Source organism: Haematobia irritans, chromosome 1 (genome assembly GCF_050003625.1).
Source record: "Haematobia irritans isolate KBUSLIRL chromosome 1, ASM5000362v1, whole genome shotgun sequence".
In the NCBI taxonomy this organism is placed as follows: Eukaryota; Metazoa; Arthropoda; class Insecta; order Diptera; family Muscidae; genus Haematobia; species Haematobia irritans.
The window spans coordinates 106617148-106634996 of NC_134397.1; the positions used below are offsets into that span (position 1 = coordinate 106617148).

The window sequence follows — 17849 nt, forward strand, 5'->3', positions numbered from 1 at the left end:
CATTTTTAGGATTGGCAAGCTACTATAGGTGCTTCATTAAGGATTTCGCATCAATAGCAAAACCACTAACCGATATCCTTAAGGGAGAAAACGGAAAGGTTAGCGCATCCCAATCCAAGAAAATAAAGGTAAACTTCAATGAGAAACAGCTTCAGACCTTCGAGAAACTGAAGGAGATTTTGGCCTCTGAAGAGGTCATGTTACTTTATCCAGACTTTAAGAAGCCATTCGACCTAACAACGGACGCGTCCGCAATGGGTTTAGGTGCGGTTCTTTCCCAAGGCGGTAAGCCAATAACGATGATATCAAGGACATTGAAAGACAGAGAACTAAACTACGCAACGAACGAGCGTGAGTTGTTGGCTATTGTTTGGGCTCTTCAGAAGCTAAGAAATTATTTGTACGGCGTGAGAAAGCTTAACATTTATACCGACCACCAACCTCTTACGTTTTCCGTTTCTGACAGAAACCCAAACGCTAAGATTAAACGTTGGATGGCATTTGTAGACGAACACAATGCGAAAATCTTCCACAAACCAGGTAAGGAAAATTATGTGGCAGATGCGCTCTCACGTCATAATATTCATACTCTGATGGCAAAACCGGCATGTGCCATTAATGTTCCTTGTTCCCAACGCTGCCACGTCACCGAAGAGGCACCCTTCTCGGATATTGCTACGATACATAGCGAAATATCCTTAACTCAGACAATTGAATCCACCGAGAAACCAGTCAATTGTTTTAGAAACCAAATAGTTTTACATGAGTCAATCCACCCTTCACGTCGTAATTTCATCATTTTCTCAGAAAAGACTCGTCATATCATCGACTTTACTGATCGTAACACTCTGATCGATGAAGTTAAACTTGCGGTAAACCCAGCGCTGTAAATGCAATACATTGCGATTTGCCGACGCTAGCCTGTATCCAACATCAATTAGTAAGTTATTTCCCTTCCACTAAATTTTGGCACTGTAAGAACATGGTTCAAGACATTTTCAATAAAGACGAACAAAGGGAGATAGTCGTCATTGAACACAACCGAGCCCACAGAGCGGCTCAGGAGAACGTAAAGCAAATTCTCGCCGATTACTATTTCCCGAAGATGGTTAAATTAACGAATGAAATAGTTGCCAATTGCAAAATCTGCACAAGAGCCAAATACAATAGGCACCCTATAAGACAAGAAATGGGAGCAACACCGTTGCCACATCATGTGGGCGAGATGCTACATATTGATATTTTTTCTACAGACAAGAAGTACTTCTTGACCTGTGTCGATAAATTTTCTAAGTTTGCCGTAGTTCAACCAATACCATCACGCACTATTTTAGATTTAAAAGATCCAATTATGCAATTAATGAATTTTTTTCCGGACACAAAGAATATCTACTATGATAATGAACCATCACTAAAATCTGAAACTATCAAATCCTTATTACGAGACCAATTTGGTGTTGAAATTGCGAATGCTCCTCCCCTCCATAGCACTTCTAACGGACAGGTTGAGCGCTTCCATAGCACTCTGTCTGAAATTGCGAGATGTTTGAAGTTAGAAGGAAAGACAAGTGACACTACCGACCTTATCTTACTGGCGACTATAAAATATAACAGGACGATCCACTCTGTGACGAACAGAAGACCAATAGACGTCATTCACTCCGCTTCACCCGATGTCAGGGAGGAAGTGAGGGAACAAATTACAAAAGCACAACAGTCGTCGCTAGATAGAAATAATGCTTCTAGGCAGAATAGAATATTCGAAGTGGGCGAATCGGTACTGGTCAAAAATAATAAAAGATTGGGAAACAAACTTACTCCTCTGTATTCGGAGGAGATAGTAGAAGCAGACCTGGGAACAACAGTTCTTATAAAGGGGAGGGTGGTCCACAAGGACAATTTGAGATAAACTTCAAAATTCAAGCTACCTCAATGTTATTTTCTGTCATACACTTCCTTTAGGATCTGGATACTAGTACTCATTAGACCAATGGCTTCGAAACTGATTGACTTTACTGGCAATGACTATATACCAATCGAGGATGGTGACGTGGTTGTTTGGAGCGACTTTGATTTCGTAGGACGCACATCAAATTTGACCACCTACTCGTACATTGCGGACGAAACAAAACAACTAACGAAACATTTCCCCTCATCGCACATGGTAGAAATACTTAACTCCGACACAATGCGCATAGAAACCCTGCTAAAATCTCTAGAAGTCCACCATAGACAGGCCAGAAGTATTAACATCCTGGGAACAGCACTTAAAGTAATTGCTGGAACCCCGGATTTTGATGACTTCGAAAATCAAAAATTTCGACAACAGGAACTAATTGACTCCGTAAACAGACAAATACTGATAAACACGAAGACCCAAAAACAAATAAACCAATTGACTGATACCGTAAACAAAATCCTCGGAAACACAAAGGCGCGGATTGATACTGGTCATTTATACGAAACACTTCTGGCCAGAAATAGAATCATAATCGCGGAAATAGAAACACTTTTGATTTCAGTCGCCCTCGCAAAAGCCGGTATAATAAATCCTGTTCTCTTAGACTCCACGGAGACACAGCAAATACTACAATCAAATTTCGTCAATGTAACTATCTCAGACCTATTAGAGGTATCATTTATTAAGGTATTTTTAGATGATAAGCTTTTACACTTTGTAATCAAATACCCAAAACCTACATTAGAATGTAAGAAAATTTGCCTCTACCCTGTGCAACATAATGGAACGGTATTAAACTTGGACGACGATAACAATGTCGCTAATTGTGGAAGTCGTATAATTCCAATTGAAAAATGCAAAGCTGCACTAACTGCTTCGTTCTGTAGGCAATCTCCAGAACCAACGTGCGCTCTACAACTTCATGCAGGTGATGTGGCACACTGCAGCACAAGGCCGAGTCACCTCGACCCATTGCAGGTAATCGATGACGGTGTGATCATCATTAACGATAACACTGCTACTATAAAAATGCAGAAGGCTCTGTTACAACAGTTACTGGTACCCACTTGGTAACGTTCGACAATGAAGTCAGCATCAATGGATCCGTTTTTAAGAACCCGAAAGGAATACTAAAAAGAAATCCTACCTCAGCAGCGACAACAATCGTCAATGTCACGAAGCACCAAGAAATATTGAGCCTCCCATACCTCCAGAGGCTAAGCCTGGAAAATTTAAGACACATCAACGAAATCAGAGATAAAACAATCACAGGACCAGCACTTTCAGGCATTGCAACAATTTCTCTAATCCTCATCTACTTTGTAATTTCTAAATTACGTCAAAAACGGGTAGTAAGACGTCAGGATATTGAAGCAGTTATCGATAGCTACAAAACGTCCGAGGACGGCCCTAACTTAAGTAAGGGAGGAGTTAACACAGTTTCGAGTGCTTAGTCACTTTTGTAAAATAACGATCCACCCTAATAATATCATTGTGTTACCAAAATGAATTAACACCTCAGCGAATGATCAACCACAGCATTTCTTGCCAGACAGTAGTGTCAGCAAACAAACGTTTCCCAGCCTAAGCGAAGATACCGGGAAACTTAACACCACGCACGAGGCGCAGTGTCAGCGAATACCAACTTATGGGCACAGGCAACAAACACTAACGATAGGTAGCTTTAAGTTCTTGGTAATTGTTTAAAGTTTAGTTTACTTACGGAACTGAAAATAAATGGTACGTCTGGTAATCAGGTACCGAAATAAAAAACAAACTTTTTTTATTAATATTCAGTAAATAGGATATTAATTAACTTATATATATATATATATATATATATATATATATATATATATATATATATATATATATATATATATATATATATATATATATATATATATATATATATATATATATATATATATATATATATATATATATATATATATATATATATATTATATATATATATATATATATATATATATATATATATATATATATATATATATATATATATATATATATATATATATATATATATATATATATATATATATATTATATATATATATATATATATATATATATATATATATATATATATATATATATATATATATATATATATATATATATAATATATATATATATATATATATATATATATATATATATATATATATATATATATATATATATATATATATATATATATATATATATATATATATATATATATATATATATATATATATATATATATATATATATATATATATATATATATATATATATATATATATATATATATATATATATATATATATATATATATATATATATATATATATATATATATATATATATATATATATATATATATATATATATATATATATATATATATATATATATATATATATATATATATATATATATATATATATATATATATATATATATATATATATATATATATATATATATTATATATATATATATATATATATATATATATATATATATATATATATATATATATATATATATATATATATATATATATATATATATATATATATATATATATATATATATATATATATATATATATATATATATATCAGTATGCTTTGACATTTCATCATGAATAGACGAACGATCTGCCACAACGTCGAATTTTCAGTGAATGGGCCCTAGAAAAGTTGGCAGAAAATCCGCTTTTTTATCGACAAATTTTGTTCAGCGATGAGGCTCATTTCTGGTTGAATGGCTACGTAAATAAGCAAAATTGCCGCATTTGGAGTGAAGAGCAACCAGAAGCCGTTCAAGAACTGCCCATGCATCCCGAAAAATGCACTGTTTGGTGTGGTTTGTACGCTGGTGGAATCATTGGACCGTATTTTTTCAAAGATGCTGTTGGACGCAACGTTACGGTGAATGGCGATCGCTATCGTTCGATGCTAACAAACTTTTTGTTGCCAAAAATGGAAGAACTGAACTTGGTTGACATGTGGTTTCAACAAGATGGCGCTACATGCCACACAGCTCGCGATTCTATGGCCATTTTGAGGGAAAACTTCGGAGAACAATTCATCTCAAGAAATGGACCGGTAAGTTGGCCACCAAGATCATGCGATTTGACGCCTTTAGACTATTTTTTGTGGGGCTACGTCAAGTCTAAAGTCTACAGAAATAAGCCAGCAACTATTCCAGCTTTGGAAGACAACATTTCCGAAGAAATTCGGGCTATTCCGGCCGAAATGCTCGAAAAAGTTGCCCAAAATTGGACTTTCCGAATGGACCACCTAAGACGCAGCCGCTGTCAACATTTAAATGAAATTATCTTCAAAAAGTAAATGTCATGGACCAATCTAACGTTTCAAATAAAGAACCGATGAGATTTTGCAAATTTTATGCGTTTTTTTTTTAAAAAAAGTTATCAAGCTCTTAACAAATCACCCTTTATATATATATATAACTTTTAAAGCAATGCAAAGGATCCAAAAAGGGAGTACTTCCGTCCCATGACAAGCCCATGTAAAATTCATTGGAGATGATCCAAGTTTGCACTACTTCCGGATCACAGATTGGGGATCCAAACTACTTTTTTGGAAGCTCTTTTTTTTGCTGGGAATTTAGTGACTGTCCAAGAAATTTTCGGTTAAGTGTCAAAAATCGCTCATCGATATTAGGGATTGTAATGAGAATCAAAAAGTCGACTTTTCGATTTTTTCATAATTTTGGAAAGTCGATTGGTTTTGATTTGTTTAAAAATTGAAAAAAGTCGACTTTCAACTTTTGAAAAGTAGATTTTTCGACTATTAAAAATTTTTAAATGTCGACTTTCGAATTGTACGGTTATTGAAACGACGAATTTATATTGAGTTTTCATACAAAAACAGCTAAATCACATCTCCTTCCAACTCAAATATTACTTTTCGAATTCATGGATCAAATTCGGTTAGTCGTTTTTACCAACATCAAAAGTCGATTAGACTCGATTTTCAAAAAATTCCAAAGTCGATTTGTCGTTTTGGAGACAACAAAAAGACGACTTTTCAACTTTTTAATTATCAAAAATTCAAGTCGATTGGTGGGAAAGTCGATTCCCCGAAAAGTCTCTCGAATTATACGGGTATGTTCTGGGTTTCACATGAAAGACTTTCGGGGAATTGTTCCCGTAGGGGTTGTTCTGCATGCAACTTTTCACATCACAGATGGGAGAACTTTGCACGAACATTTTTTTAGTGGAATCTTTTATATTTGCAAAACGAAGGATTTAAAACCAAAGTGAATCATTTATTTTCAATTTTTCATATGCTTTCTATATACTTCATAAATATTTGGTGATAAAATAACATGAAAGCCATTTAAAAACAAGATTTAAAAATATACCACAAATTGTTCAAGATTCCCCTTTCACATGTTGCAAAAAAATGGTGGTTGCTTAAAAGCAGCTGATTTAATGCATGTTCGAAACGACAGTGTTGCAAGATTTTGAGAGAACGCATTGAAACTTTTGTAATTGACAATATGTGTGTTAATGCTTTTTAGATTACAACGAAGTATGTATGAATATGATAATGCTTAAATTTTAAATAGAAAACAAACACATTTTTGAACCAGATAAGATAAATTAACACAATATTTTTGATCACAAATTTGCTGTAAACGATTGGGCAACATAACTTCTGCAAAGTGCCGCACGCAAGAATCAGTCAATTATATGGCTATTTTCCTTTAAGCACTGGAAGCAACATTTGTATGAGCTATCCAGAACACCGTTGCACTGGTGTTCTATCCAGAACATCTCATCAGTGCAAGTCGCGCCGATGTTGCCAGATTGTATTTTTATAAAGTGACGATTCACAATAGTAGTTTATTGCGACACTAATTTATCATAAATAATCGAAGCAGTAAATATTTATTACTAATTTGATCATTTCATACATTAAAAATGCAAGATTTCACTTTTTTCTGTGATTGTTTTTAAACAGCTGATGACAGTGTTGCATATTTTTGGAGATGTCCTGGATAAACGAGTACTCTGTTTTCTTTTAGTCCTCCACGGTTTAGTGTATCCAGTGCTAAAAGAAAACAGCCCTTATAATAAACTGAGTTAGGAGTTGTCGCCGTCAAGAGAAAAAATGTATGCTTCACAAAATTATTTGTTTTTATTTATTTATAGAAGCATAAAATACAAAATAATACGCATTTTTCGAATTTAAAGGACGATGAAAATTCATAAATTACATTTGCAATAGATTTTATTGCGAATATCAATATTTTTTTCCAAAGGCGTTAAATGTTTTGCGTGCAGTCCAAGTTCCTCAAATTTGGAGCTTGACTCTGAACTCTTACAATAGTAAACAAAAAATAATTGGTCAAAAATGTAAGAACGATTTAATAATTTTTATAAGTAGTTTACAATCCAGTAGTTTTTCTTTAGATAGCAGAACATGAGTTTCTTCGTATTTCCTTAACATTTTACCACAAACTTAGAATTAAGAGAATTGTACCACATATTTGATTATATGTGTACATTTTTCTCTGCAAATCATATGATTTGCAGACTACGATTTTTCGGGAAGCTATTTCGAAAAATCTTGTTTCACGGGAAACCACGAAGAACCAAACATTTTTGGGGGAAATCAAAGTGGAAGGTGAAATCTTTTTGAAGGGAAATCCAGAACATACCCGATAGTTTCATAATAAATAATGAGTAATGATAGGCTAATATATGAGCCATACTTCATTACATGTACTAGAATACAATAATGTACTTCGTACATGTACTTCGTATTCCAATCATTTTGGTAAACCTAACACTTGAAAAGAGAGGACGTGTTTTTTGATTGCTCCGTGTTGTCAACCAATTCAACCAATTTAAACTGTTTTTATACAATTTTTGTGTCCTGGCGTCACTGTGTTGTTGATCAACTAACTTTCATTCAAACTGTGTGTTTTGTTTATTGATTGAAGCCTGCTTGTCAACTTATAAACAAATAATTTATTTTGTTTGTGTTTATAAAAATAAAAACATTGGCATCATAAGCTATACACACATACACAAAATTAACCGAATACAAAAAAAAAGCAACAATGGAAAACCAAATTGAGAGTGAGTACCAACAACAACTTCTGTCTGAAATACAAAAGTCGAGTAACGACTTACATGAAGAGCTTATGGAAAAGCTAACGGCATCTGCCAAAAGGGAGAAGGAAGAATCACTTTGTGCGGACAACTACAAAAAAGCACGACGTTTGACAGCTACCATGTCTCAAGAAAGTTTGCTACTGCAAATACAATTAATGATAAAAGAGAGTGAACAGAGTCTGGTTGTTTATCTTAACAAGAGATTGAACGAAGCTGAATCGAAGCTGTTAAACAAATGTGATACTCAAATACAACAACTCGGTGAGGGTATGCAAAAGTTGGAAGAGAGGATCTCCATGTTAGAAAAAGAGAATGAAGAATTAAAATGCATTCGTGATGAGCATAATGATGTAAAGATACACATAGAGAAACAAAATAATTTATCTGTTGCTTGCGACTTACGTATCAATGGGATACCTTATGTGAAAACAGAAAACCTATGTAAGACATTCGAGTGTATCTGTAATGTTTTGAACATCCCCACACCAATGTATAAGGCGATCTATCGCATTAATAATAAAAGTAATAGGAATACTAGGGACACGACAATCATAATAAAACTGCTCACATCATATGATAAAAACTCGATACTGCGTATGCTGGCGCAGTTTAGAAAGAATAATCGTTCTCAATTGCGTTTGCATCACATTGGTTTTGACACTAACCACCCAATATATATTAATGAAAATCTGACATCTTTAAACTTTAAAATATTACAGGCTGCAATAAAAATGAAGAAGCAAAAGATCATTACCTCCACTTTTTCGTATCGTGGACTTATATACATTAAGACATCATCTGATACTGATCCAATCCTAATAGAAAACTTAGACGATCTCAATAAATTTTTTCGTCCGATTCATGCATTATGTTAAACATAGTGGTGATACTTCCCGATTAACTCTGCTTCCAGCCTTTTATTTATTCTTCTTTTTCTCTATTTTTTGCTACATTGCTTTCAATTTTGATTATATGTTACCTTATCTAGTGTGCAATTGTTTAGCATTGCCTTACTCGTTACAATATGTCGATATCATATAACGCAATGGGTTCCAGTAACGGCGTTAATTGTTTACTACGGATTTTGTCCAAACAAAACATAGATATGAATATCTGTCACATCAATGCTCAAAGTTTGAGAAGAAAAATGGATGAATTCAGATATATTTTCGAACAATCAGGGATTGATATAATATGTATCTCCCAGACCTGGCTTAACGATTCTATTACCGACTCCATATTGAATGTTTCCGGATACCATTTAATACGTAACGATAGATGCTCGTTTGGTGGGGGTGTTGCCATCTATATCAAGAATAACTATAAGTTCAAAGTTGTCAAACGGTCCAAAGAAAATGATAAAGTTCAATATATACTTGTTGAAGTCAAACTGAACACACATAAGCTATTGATTGGTTGTATTTACCGTCCTAATAGACAGATTCCATATGTAGACCTAATTAATACATTGGAACACCTGGTCATTAACTATAATGATGTAATAATCACTGGCGATCTGAACTCAAACATACTTATAGAGTCAACTCTTACTAATTCTTTCGGCTCAATAGGTCTGCACACTGCAAACACATTGACTCCAACGCACTTCACATCGACTAATAATAGCCTACTAGATTTATTCATGGTGGATGATATAGATCAAATTATGCTATATGTTACCAGTTATGCTACCAGTTATCTGTGCCATGTTTCTCAAAACATGACTTAATTTTGTTGACGTTTAATGTCCCGCCGCCTGCTGAAAACAAACCAAAGAAGTTTTACAATTTTTCAAAACTGAATTATGAAATATCAACATCAGTTTCACTATGTAAACTGGGACCAAATCTACAATTTTCAAAATGCAAATGATCAGCTTATATATTTGAACAATAACTTGAAACACTTACAAAATATCTCAGTGCCACTTCAAACTTTTCGACAATTTGACCCTCTGAAAGGCTGGTTTAACCCGGCTATAAAAACATTAATTGCGAAACGTGATGAAGCATACAAACGTTGGAAAAGATTTAAATCATTTCAATTCAAGGAAGAGTTTCGAGCTCTAAGAGTTGAAGTGAACAAAACTATTCAAAAAACTAAAAAACTGTACTACAAACAACGTTTTGGTTCTGCCTTAGACTCGCGCAAGAGATGGAGAACCATTCGAGAGATTGGAATCGGTACAACCAAACAATCACATATTGATGCAGATCCTAATGAACTGAAAGAACAATTTTTAAACTTGCCGATAACAAACAACTCATCAAACTACACGCCCACATCTGTAAATAGACGTGTTTTTCCTCCTTTTTCCGATTTTGAGTTTGCTTGCATTCGGCCATCTGACGTATTCGCTAGTTGTATGTCAATAAAATCCGAAGCCGTTGGTATAAACTGTTGCCATCCGAAATTTATTAAGATCTGTCTGCCAATTTTAGTAAACCATATAACGCACATATTTAATACCATAATAACAACAAGCGAGTTTCCGAACTGCTGGAAACACGCTAAGATTCTTCCTATCCCTAAGAATGTTGATGGTACAGAACATCGTCCCATATCTATACTGCCTTATCTTTCAAAGGCATTTGAAAGAATTATACACATTCAGACCTCTGAGCACATACAAAACCATAACTTACTATATAACAAACAATCGGGCTTCAGGCCAAAACACAGTTGTCACAGCGTTGGTTGATGTTGCGGATGATATTTGTTGTTCAATAGATGATGGACTTGTCAGCTGTCTCACGTTATTGGACCACTCTAAAGCGTTCGACTGTGTGAGCCACGAGATACTGTGTACGAAAATGAAATACTTCTTTAATTTTTCAACAGCTGCTGTCTCACTAATTTCATCCTATTTGCGGCAACGAACACAGGCTGTGGAAATTAATGGTACAATCTCCAGACCTTTAACTGTTACTAAGGGTGTACCTCAAGGATCGATATTGGGCCCTCTCCTTTTTTGCCTTTATATAAATGATCTTCCGAGCTGTCTAAAGTTTTCAAAAATTCATATATATGCTGATGATGTGCAAATCTACTTGAGTTGTAAAAAATCTGAGTTAACAGATGGAATCGACAAATTAAATTTGGATCTACTGAACATACATGAATGGGCTACAGAAAACAGTCTACATATTAATCCAAATAAATCAAAACTATTAATCATGAGCAATCGTACACACGTCGTTTCGTCTGATCTACCTGTTAAAGTTGGTAATGAAACCATCGAGAGAGTTAATAAGTCAAAGAATCTGGGAATCATTTTTAATTCCTCATTAACTTGGAAAGATCATGTTTGCACCACTGCTGGGAACATTTTTGGTATGCTCCGTACTCTTTATCAAACACAATATTTCACACCACTGCACATCCGCATACTGCTTGCGAAAACGTATTTAATGCCAATAATCCTTTATGGCAGTGAACTGTTTGGTAGTGCTGATGCTTTTAGTAAACGTCGCCTTGAAACAGCATACAATGCAATCGTTAGATATGTGTACGGTATCAAACGCTTTGATAGTTGTGCTGCTTACACTAAATGTCTTTATGGTGTAGAATTTGCGCAACTATAAAACATCACAATGTTAATTTTGCTGCAAAAGATTATCTATACCAAAGAACCAACATATCTTTATGATAAATTACGCTTTGGGAGATCAACCAGAAGAATTTTAATTATTCCACAACAACATCAGCTACTAGTATCTGAATGACACTTCTTATTCAACGCCGTTCGCCTATGGAACTCTTTACCTGCATCGATTCAATTTATTGGCAGTGCTGGTGCATTCAGGAATGCCTTATATGGACATTTTTCTGCCTAACACTAATACTAACCTATACACACTATTTTCATTGTACTGTCTGTCGGTTTTGCTGCATTTTTGTTTTCATTTTTGTTGTTTTTAATGATTATGATAAAATATTTCTATGTTTGCTGTGATTTGTAATTATAATTGTTGATTTGTAATTGTAACTTTAAATGATACGAAATTGTAAATGGTACCAACATTAATCACATACTGTAATTTAAAAGATTTTGTATATCTTGTGGTATGTGAATGAATAAAATAAATAAATAAAAAATCAATGTTAGCTAAATTAGCTAACTTTATTCGAATTTTTATATGTGTACGAAACATATATTCCCTCGTTTTCGAGTTTTAATATTTTTGCATAAATTATCATCATAATTTTGCATTAAATTCGATCTATGCATACTAGCTTAGATTACTAAGATAATTCTATTCTACAGATTTAACCCTGTATATACGGAAATGGAAGTGACAAAGATGTTATGAGAAAAATATGTTTTCGCTAATATTATTTAGTAATATGTTTGCCATCAAACCTCTTTTCCATCCTGGTTTTGAATAAGATACAATCCATGTCCTTTTCTCTTGTAACACTTTAAGCTAATGAAAGAAACGAAAGAAAGAAAAACATTGCACATTAGAATGGTGTGTTGCAGACATTGTAAAAAATGGTGACTTACGACTTTTAAGCTATATTTTAATAATACTTATATTAAACAAATCTCAACTGCTTGTGTGTGACACATCGTACACATACAGCATAAAAGTTATTTTCTGAAAATTTGAAAGAAAGACATCAATTTAGTGTTGTGTATAACAATATACAAGTTATTCAAAAACAAGAACAAAAACAATTTAATCACTAATAGGCCCCGATAGCCGATTAAAGAGTTTTTGTGGCAATAATTAAATTTAACAAAAAATCAATGCATTTTGCCCATATTATTACCAGAGTTGGACTCTATCACAAGATCTAGTGTTATTTTGAATATGTATGCTTTGGACGTATTTCGCCTCTGCGTTATGGCAAGTTCGGAACTCTATGCAAAACGGTGCCTTGTGTGCTTTTCTGAAAAGGTAAATAAGTTAATATAACCAGTCATTTGAATGGTCTATGATGAGAAAACAACGTTCAATAATTAATACAGATACATGCTTTGTTTGTCATTTTTGGTCGCAGACAGTATGAGCTTTACTAATTAAAAATCTCTTATTATCAGTAACAGGGTTCACAATTTAAAGCCCTTACAATATAATGATCATAAAATCTTGAAGTCTGTAGTAGTACTGTGCATAAAATTTACAAGATATAGGAATATATTTGAGACAAAATTGCCGAACACCCGACTCCGCTGTGTCCCAACTTCATTATCTTGTCAATTTTTTAATCTAAATGTTGTCGTATTAAATACAAGTTTTATACATATATAAATTTTGCAACTATCACTTATTTATATGAAAATTGTATGTATGTAAATAGAATATTAATTATTTGATAAGCCATAGTATAGGTAAAAATTTACATTTAGCATTTTCATTGCTGCATTTAGCTTCAGGAAATCGAATATCAAGTGTTTCGAACAATATCCATAGATAATATGCGAAGCTACATTACATTTTCTCTTGTATAAAAAGATGAGTCAAGGCCTGGTTTAAGGAAATACGCTTGGAGGGGTCCAAAGCAAAAATGTTGTCCAGCAAGTCCTTTAATTGGGTAACCTTACGATGTTGATCATCTGGCAAATTTTGATCTGCTATCAATTCTTGCTGAAGATTGCGTGTAGCTTTCACAACAGGCATTACCACAATTTTTTCCTAGAAAACAATAAAACGTTAATATCAATAGTTACAACTTATATAGATAGTACTTTCACATGAAAACGATAAATTGATAAAGTAAATTATTTTCTGAAAATATATAATTGGGTAAATTTGCGGTATTGCAACCAAAAACAATATAATAAGAAGATGGAAAATTTGGCAACGTCATGTCAAATTTTGCATCGACTTTTCAACTACTTCACTTTTTCAAAAAAACAAAGATCAATTCTGTTTAATATTTCGTCTTTAACGAATCGATAGTGCTACTGACTTATGAAGTATATAAGTATTCTATGCTAGAAATGTTTCCTGTCCATCACATCATAAATCCTAAAGCAACATAGACTTTGTTTATTTTTTTTTTTTTTTGTCTTGTTTATTTATTCAAAATTTACTATATAATATACAACTACAATAAACAATAGTATATAATATTTAGTCTCTTAATACTTAGTCCCCTAGTCGGGCTCTCGAGTACAATAATTATGGTTGAAATTTTTATTTGAAAATTTATGATATTAGTTTTATTCTTTCATGTTTGTAAATCTTACGACTTTGTTTATTATAACACGTGCATCATTACGAAAATCCCGAAGAAAATTTGATAATTATTGTTAATTGAATAATAGATTTTACTGGGAAGTATTAAATGCAATGAAATTAAATAAATATGATGTAAATCTTTATATACAAGATTTAGAAATCTTCATTGGTATGATGGTTTGGTTCTGCCTCCTTATACACGAAGATTGATGTTGATTAGGTTTAGTAGCCGACAGTTGATGTTGGGATCTATAAGATTTTGAGTGGTATAATTCCCTGCGATGAACTAGTATCCAGGATTGGGATTAACGTCCCCTGTAGGCCATCTAGAAATGATCGGTTCCTCTTCATTGAGTTTCAACCTCTCTGAAGAATGTGTGCATTCTATCATCTTATTGAATTTTTCATGAATATTAAATATTGTTACTCAGGATTTATGTACTATGTACTAAAGTTTTTTGGCTATGAGACTTTCTGTAGTATATATGTTAAATAAATAAAAAATAAAAATGAATAAGTCCAAGTCATGCCCTAAAGTGTTCTTTTTATACGTTTTAACCAGATCTGGGATAGGTTCACAGCTTCATAGTTTTTTTCTAAATATTACTTCTGAATGAGTTTCTTGACCAAGCTGCTACAACAACTTCAAACGATTTTAATCTCCCTCACGCTCAAGATTTCATTCTTAATATAAATATTCCTTTTATTGTATTATGATAGCTCTTGGATTACATTTTTTGTTTGTTTCAGCCAGACCAATATATGATTTAACTAGCGTAACCCGGCCCGCTTCGCTGCGCCTTCCGAAGCATATTTGGAGGAATATTTTGCGTTAACTTAGTCAACTATATCCTTCGTGCTGAAAACAAATTCGAAAAGATTTGAATTCTTTTAAACAAATCGGACTACTGATTTTTCGTTTATAGGTACAAATACGGCGGGAGAGGGTGTACCTTCTTCTATATTTCTTGTGAATTTTAAGTGTGGTTTGTCAAGGAAAGGTATCCTTCTCCTCAACATATCTGAAAATTAAGCACTATATTATAATAACATACAAAGAATTGCTGTTTCCCATCCAATAAATCGGAAAAAGCAAAAATAGTAAAAAATGTTACCACATTAACATTTGCTAAAATGTTGGAAAATGATGCACCCTCTACGTTGGCTGCCAATTTCATGTAAATTTAAGTGCTTTACTAAAAAGAAGTCTGGCAGAAGCCTGAGCAAAAATCATAAAATTAGGTACCGAGTTCCCATTTACGGACAACCCTCTACTTTCAGTTTAATAAAAAAAACGGACAAAAGGGAACCCTCCCCCACCTTCGCTCCACTCCGACCTGATATCGGACTATCACGTACCCTATATTAATTTCGCAACTACTCAATGGTCCCTATAAATTCTATCGAAGTAAATCGACAAAGTTTATTTCAATTTTGTTCAATATTGTTTTAAAGGGACGTCACTTTCCCCGATACAATATCGACAAACACCGTAGTGAATAGCACCCCTAACCTTCCCAGAAAATTCTTGAAACTTTCCTTCAAGTGTGGGGCAAGGAAGGTTGTCTCTTCGTTCATAACCTTCCCCCACTGCCTATGCAAATTTCAAGAAAACTTAAGAATTGTTGTTTTTTTTTGCAGTTTTAGAGGAGGACCTCCTCCCCGACTAAATATCGAAAAGTGATGTAGCGTATCTTTTATAAACGTCCCAGAAAATGTCAAGCTAATTATAAGCCTAAAAGGGCGGCCTCTCTTCCGTCCAAATATCATAAAATCAGGTATCAACTATTAATATCGTAACCTCTCCCCATTCCTCTGTAAATTTCAAGTAACTCGGTAAAAGTTTAATTGTTTCTCTGTATGTACTTAAGAGAAGCGGATGTCTCCCTATGCCCTTTTATTTTTATTAAAAAATCGAGAACCTGATATAAATTTCATAACCCATTTTTTCGTAAAATTTTAGTCGGGGGAGTTTAGTTTTGTTTGTACTTTCAAACAAAAAAATGCGGGCAAAGGGGTGGTCCCCCTCCCCGAACAAATATCGAAAAATAGCGGATTTTTATCTAGATGCCAACCCTAACATTCAATGAAAATTTCAAGCAAATCGCATAATTTTGTTCCAAGTTTCAAAAAGTAGGGCAAGGGGGAGGTCCCCCTCCCCATCCACATATGAAATCATCGGGTACCCCATATTAATTCCATAACCTCACCACATGTTCTCTGCAAATCTCAGATAATTTAGAGAATTTGTTTTTTCACTGTACATTAAAAAAGTCGAACAAAGGGGAGATCCCCCTCCGCCCCAAATATCGAAATATAAAGTAGCGGATCTCTATCTAGATGCCAACCCCAACCTTCAATGAAAATTTCAAGCAAATCGGTCAACTTTGGTTCAATTTTCAAAAAGTCCGACAAAGGGGAGGTCCCCCTCCGCGACCAGGAGTCCAATAATGAGGTACCCTATTTTCACCACATGAACGCCCCCTACGATCTCTGAAAGTTTCAAGTAAATCGGTTCAGCCGTTTCGGAGCCAACTCGGAACATACAAATAAACAAACAAACAAATAAATAAACAAACATAGATTGAATTTTATATATATATAGATAGATGTAATCGAGTTTACTCTAGTGTCTACTAAAATTTTTTTTGGGTGTACATGTGGTTGAGTGGATTTTCACTCATTATGAATTGAATAATAATTGGAACCACAGATTTTTTAATCGACAGAACGAATGAAAATGAAAATTGTGCAGTTTGCTAAACATTTTGGAATATTTTTTCTAACTTTTTGACTCTTGTCAAAAACTCGTTTTTAATCGCAACATATATTCCAGAAGCTATGGATTAATATGTAATAGATAAATTGCACACTTGAATCGCAACAATAATAAATAAAATGTAGTGACATACCCTTTCTGTAACCTTGTCTATTTCATGATAAAGAAAATTACAGCTCTGGTCAAAATGTTGATCCTTAAATTGTCCTTTACGTATAATCCGATTAGGAATTTTACCTAAAACACATGAACACAATTCGATCAAAAATAATAAAAAAATACACATAGGGGCACAAACCTTTTAAATCCATAAAGAATTTCAGCATTTGGTTATTACTCTTTCCGCTGAATAAAATTTTTCCCGTATACAATTCATAAATAGTGCATCCCGCCGACCACATATCAATACCATAATCATACGGTATTCCTAATATAATTTCTGGTGCCCGATAGAAGCGGGATATTAAATACGGCGTGATTTCATTGTCGTTTATGGTTGATGCTGAACCAAAATCACATAGTTTCAATATTAAATTGTTCTCATTCACCAGAATATTGTCTGGTTTAATATCAGCGTGCAAAATACCAGTTGTTTTTAGTAATTTCAAAGCTAAAAACAATTGTTGTGTGTAACTGCGTACTGCTTTTATGTGTAAACCCACATTTTTACCGTACTTTTTCAATACCTCTCTGAGATTCATCGCTAAAGGCTCAAAAACCATGCAAAGATGCTGAAAAAATCAAAAGGCA

The 17849-nt window shown here is 33.6% G+C and overlaps 1 protein-coding gene across 5 annotated transcripts in view; it reads right to left on the bottom strand.

Annotated features, from left to right (window-relative positions):
- Positions 1-12220: 12220 nt before the first annotated feature.
- The window catches only part of Prp4k (Pre-mRNA processing factor 4 kinase), a 40509-nt gene continuing 34880 nt past the window's right edge, over positions 12221-17849 (bottom strand). For 2 of the 5 annotated variants that reach the window (XM_075291338.1, XM_075291336.1), the window contains exons 7-12: positions 17398-17830; positions 17233-17336; positions 13480-13771; positions 12906-13025; positions 12637-12730; positions 12221-12556 (exon numbers count right to left, since the gene is read on the bottom strand). In XM_075291338.1, coding sequence (XP_075147453.1) covers positions 13568-13771; positions 17233-17336; positions 17398-17830 — 741 coding nt within the window. In that variant the 3' untranslated portion in view covers positions 12221-12556; positions 12637-12730; positions 12906-13025; positions 13480-13567. Of the gene's footprint in view, positions 12557-12636; positions 12731-12905; positions 13026-13109; positions 13772-14123; positions 14647-14838; positions 15180-17232; positions 17337-17397; positions 17831-17849 lie in introns of those variants that run through there. The other 3 variants (XM_075291337.1, XM_075291340.1, XM_075291341.1) reach the window with 3 other exon arrangements.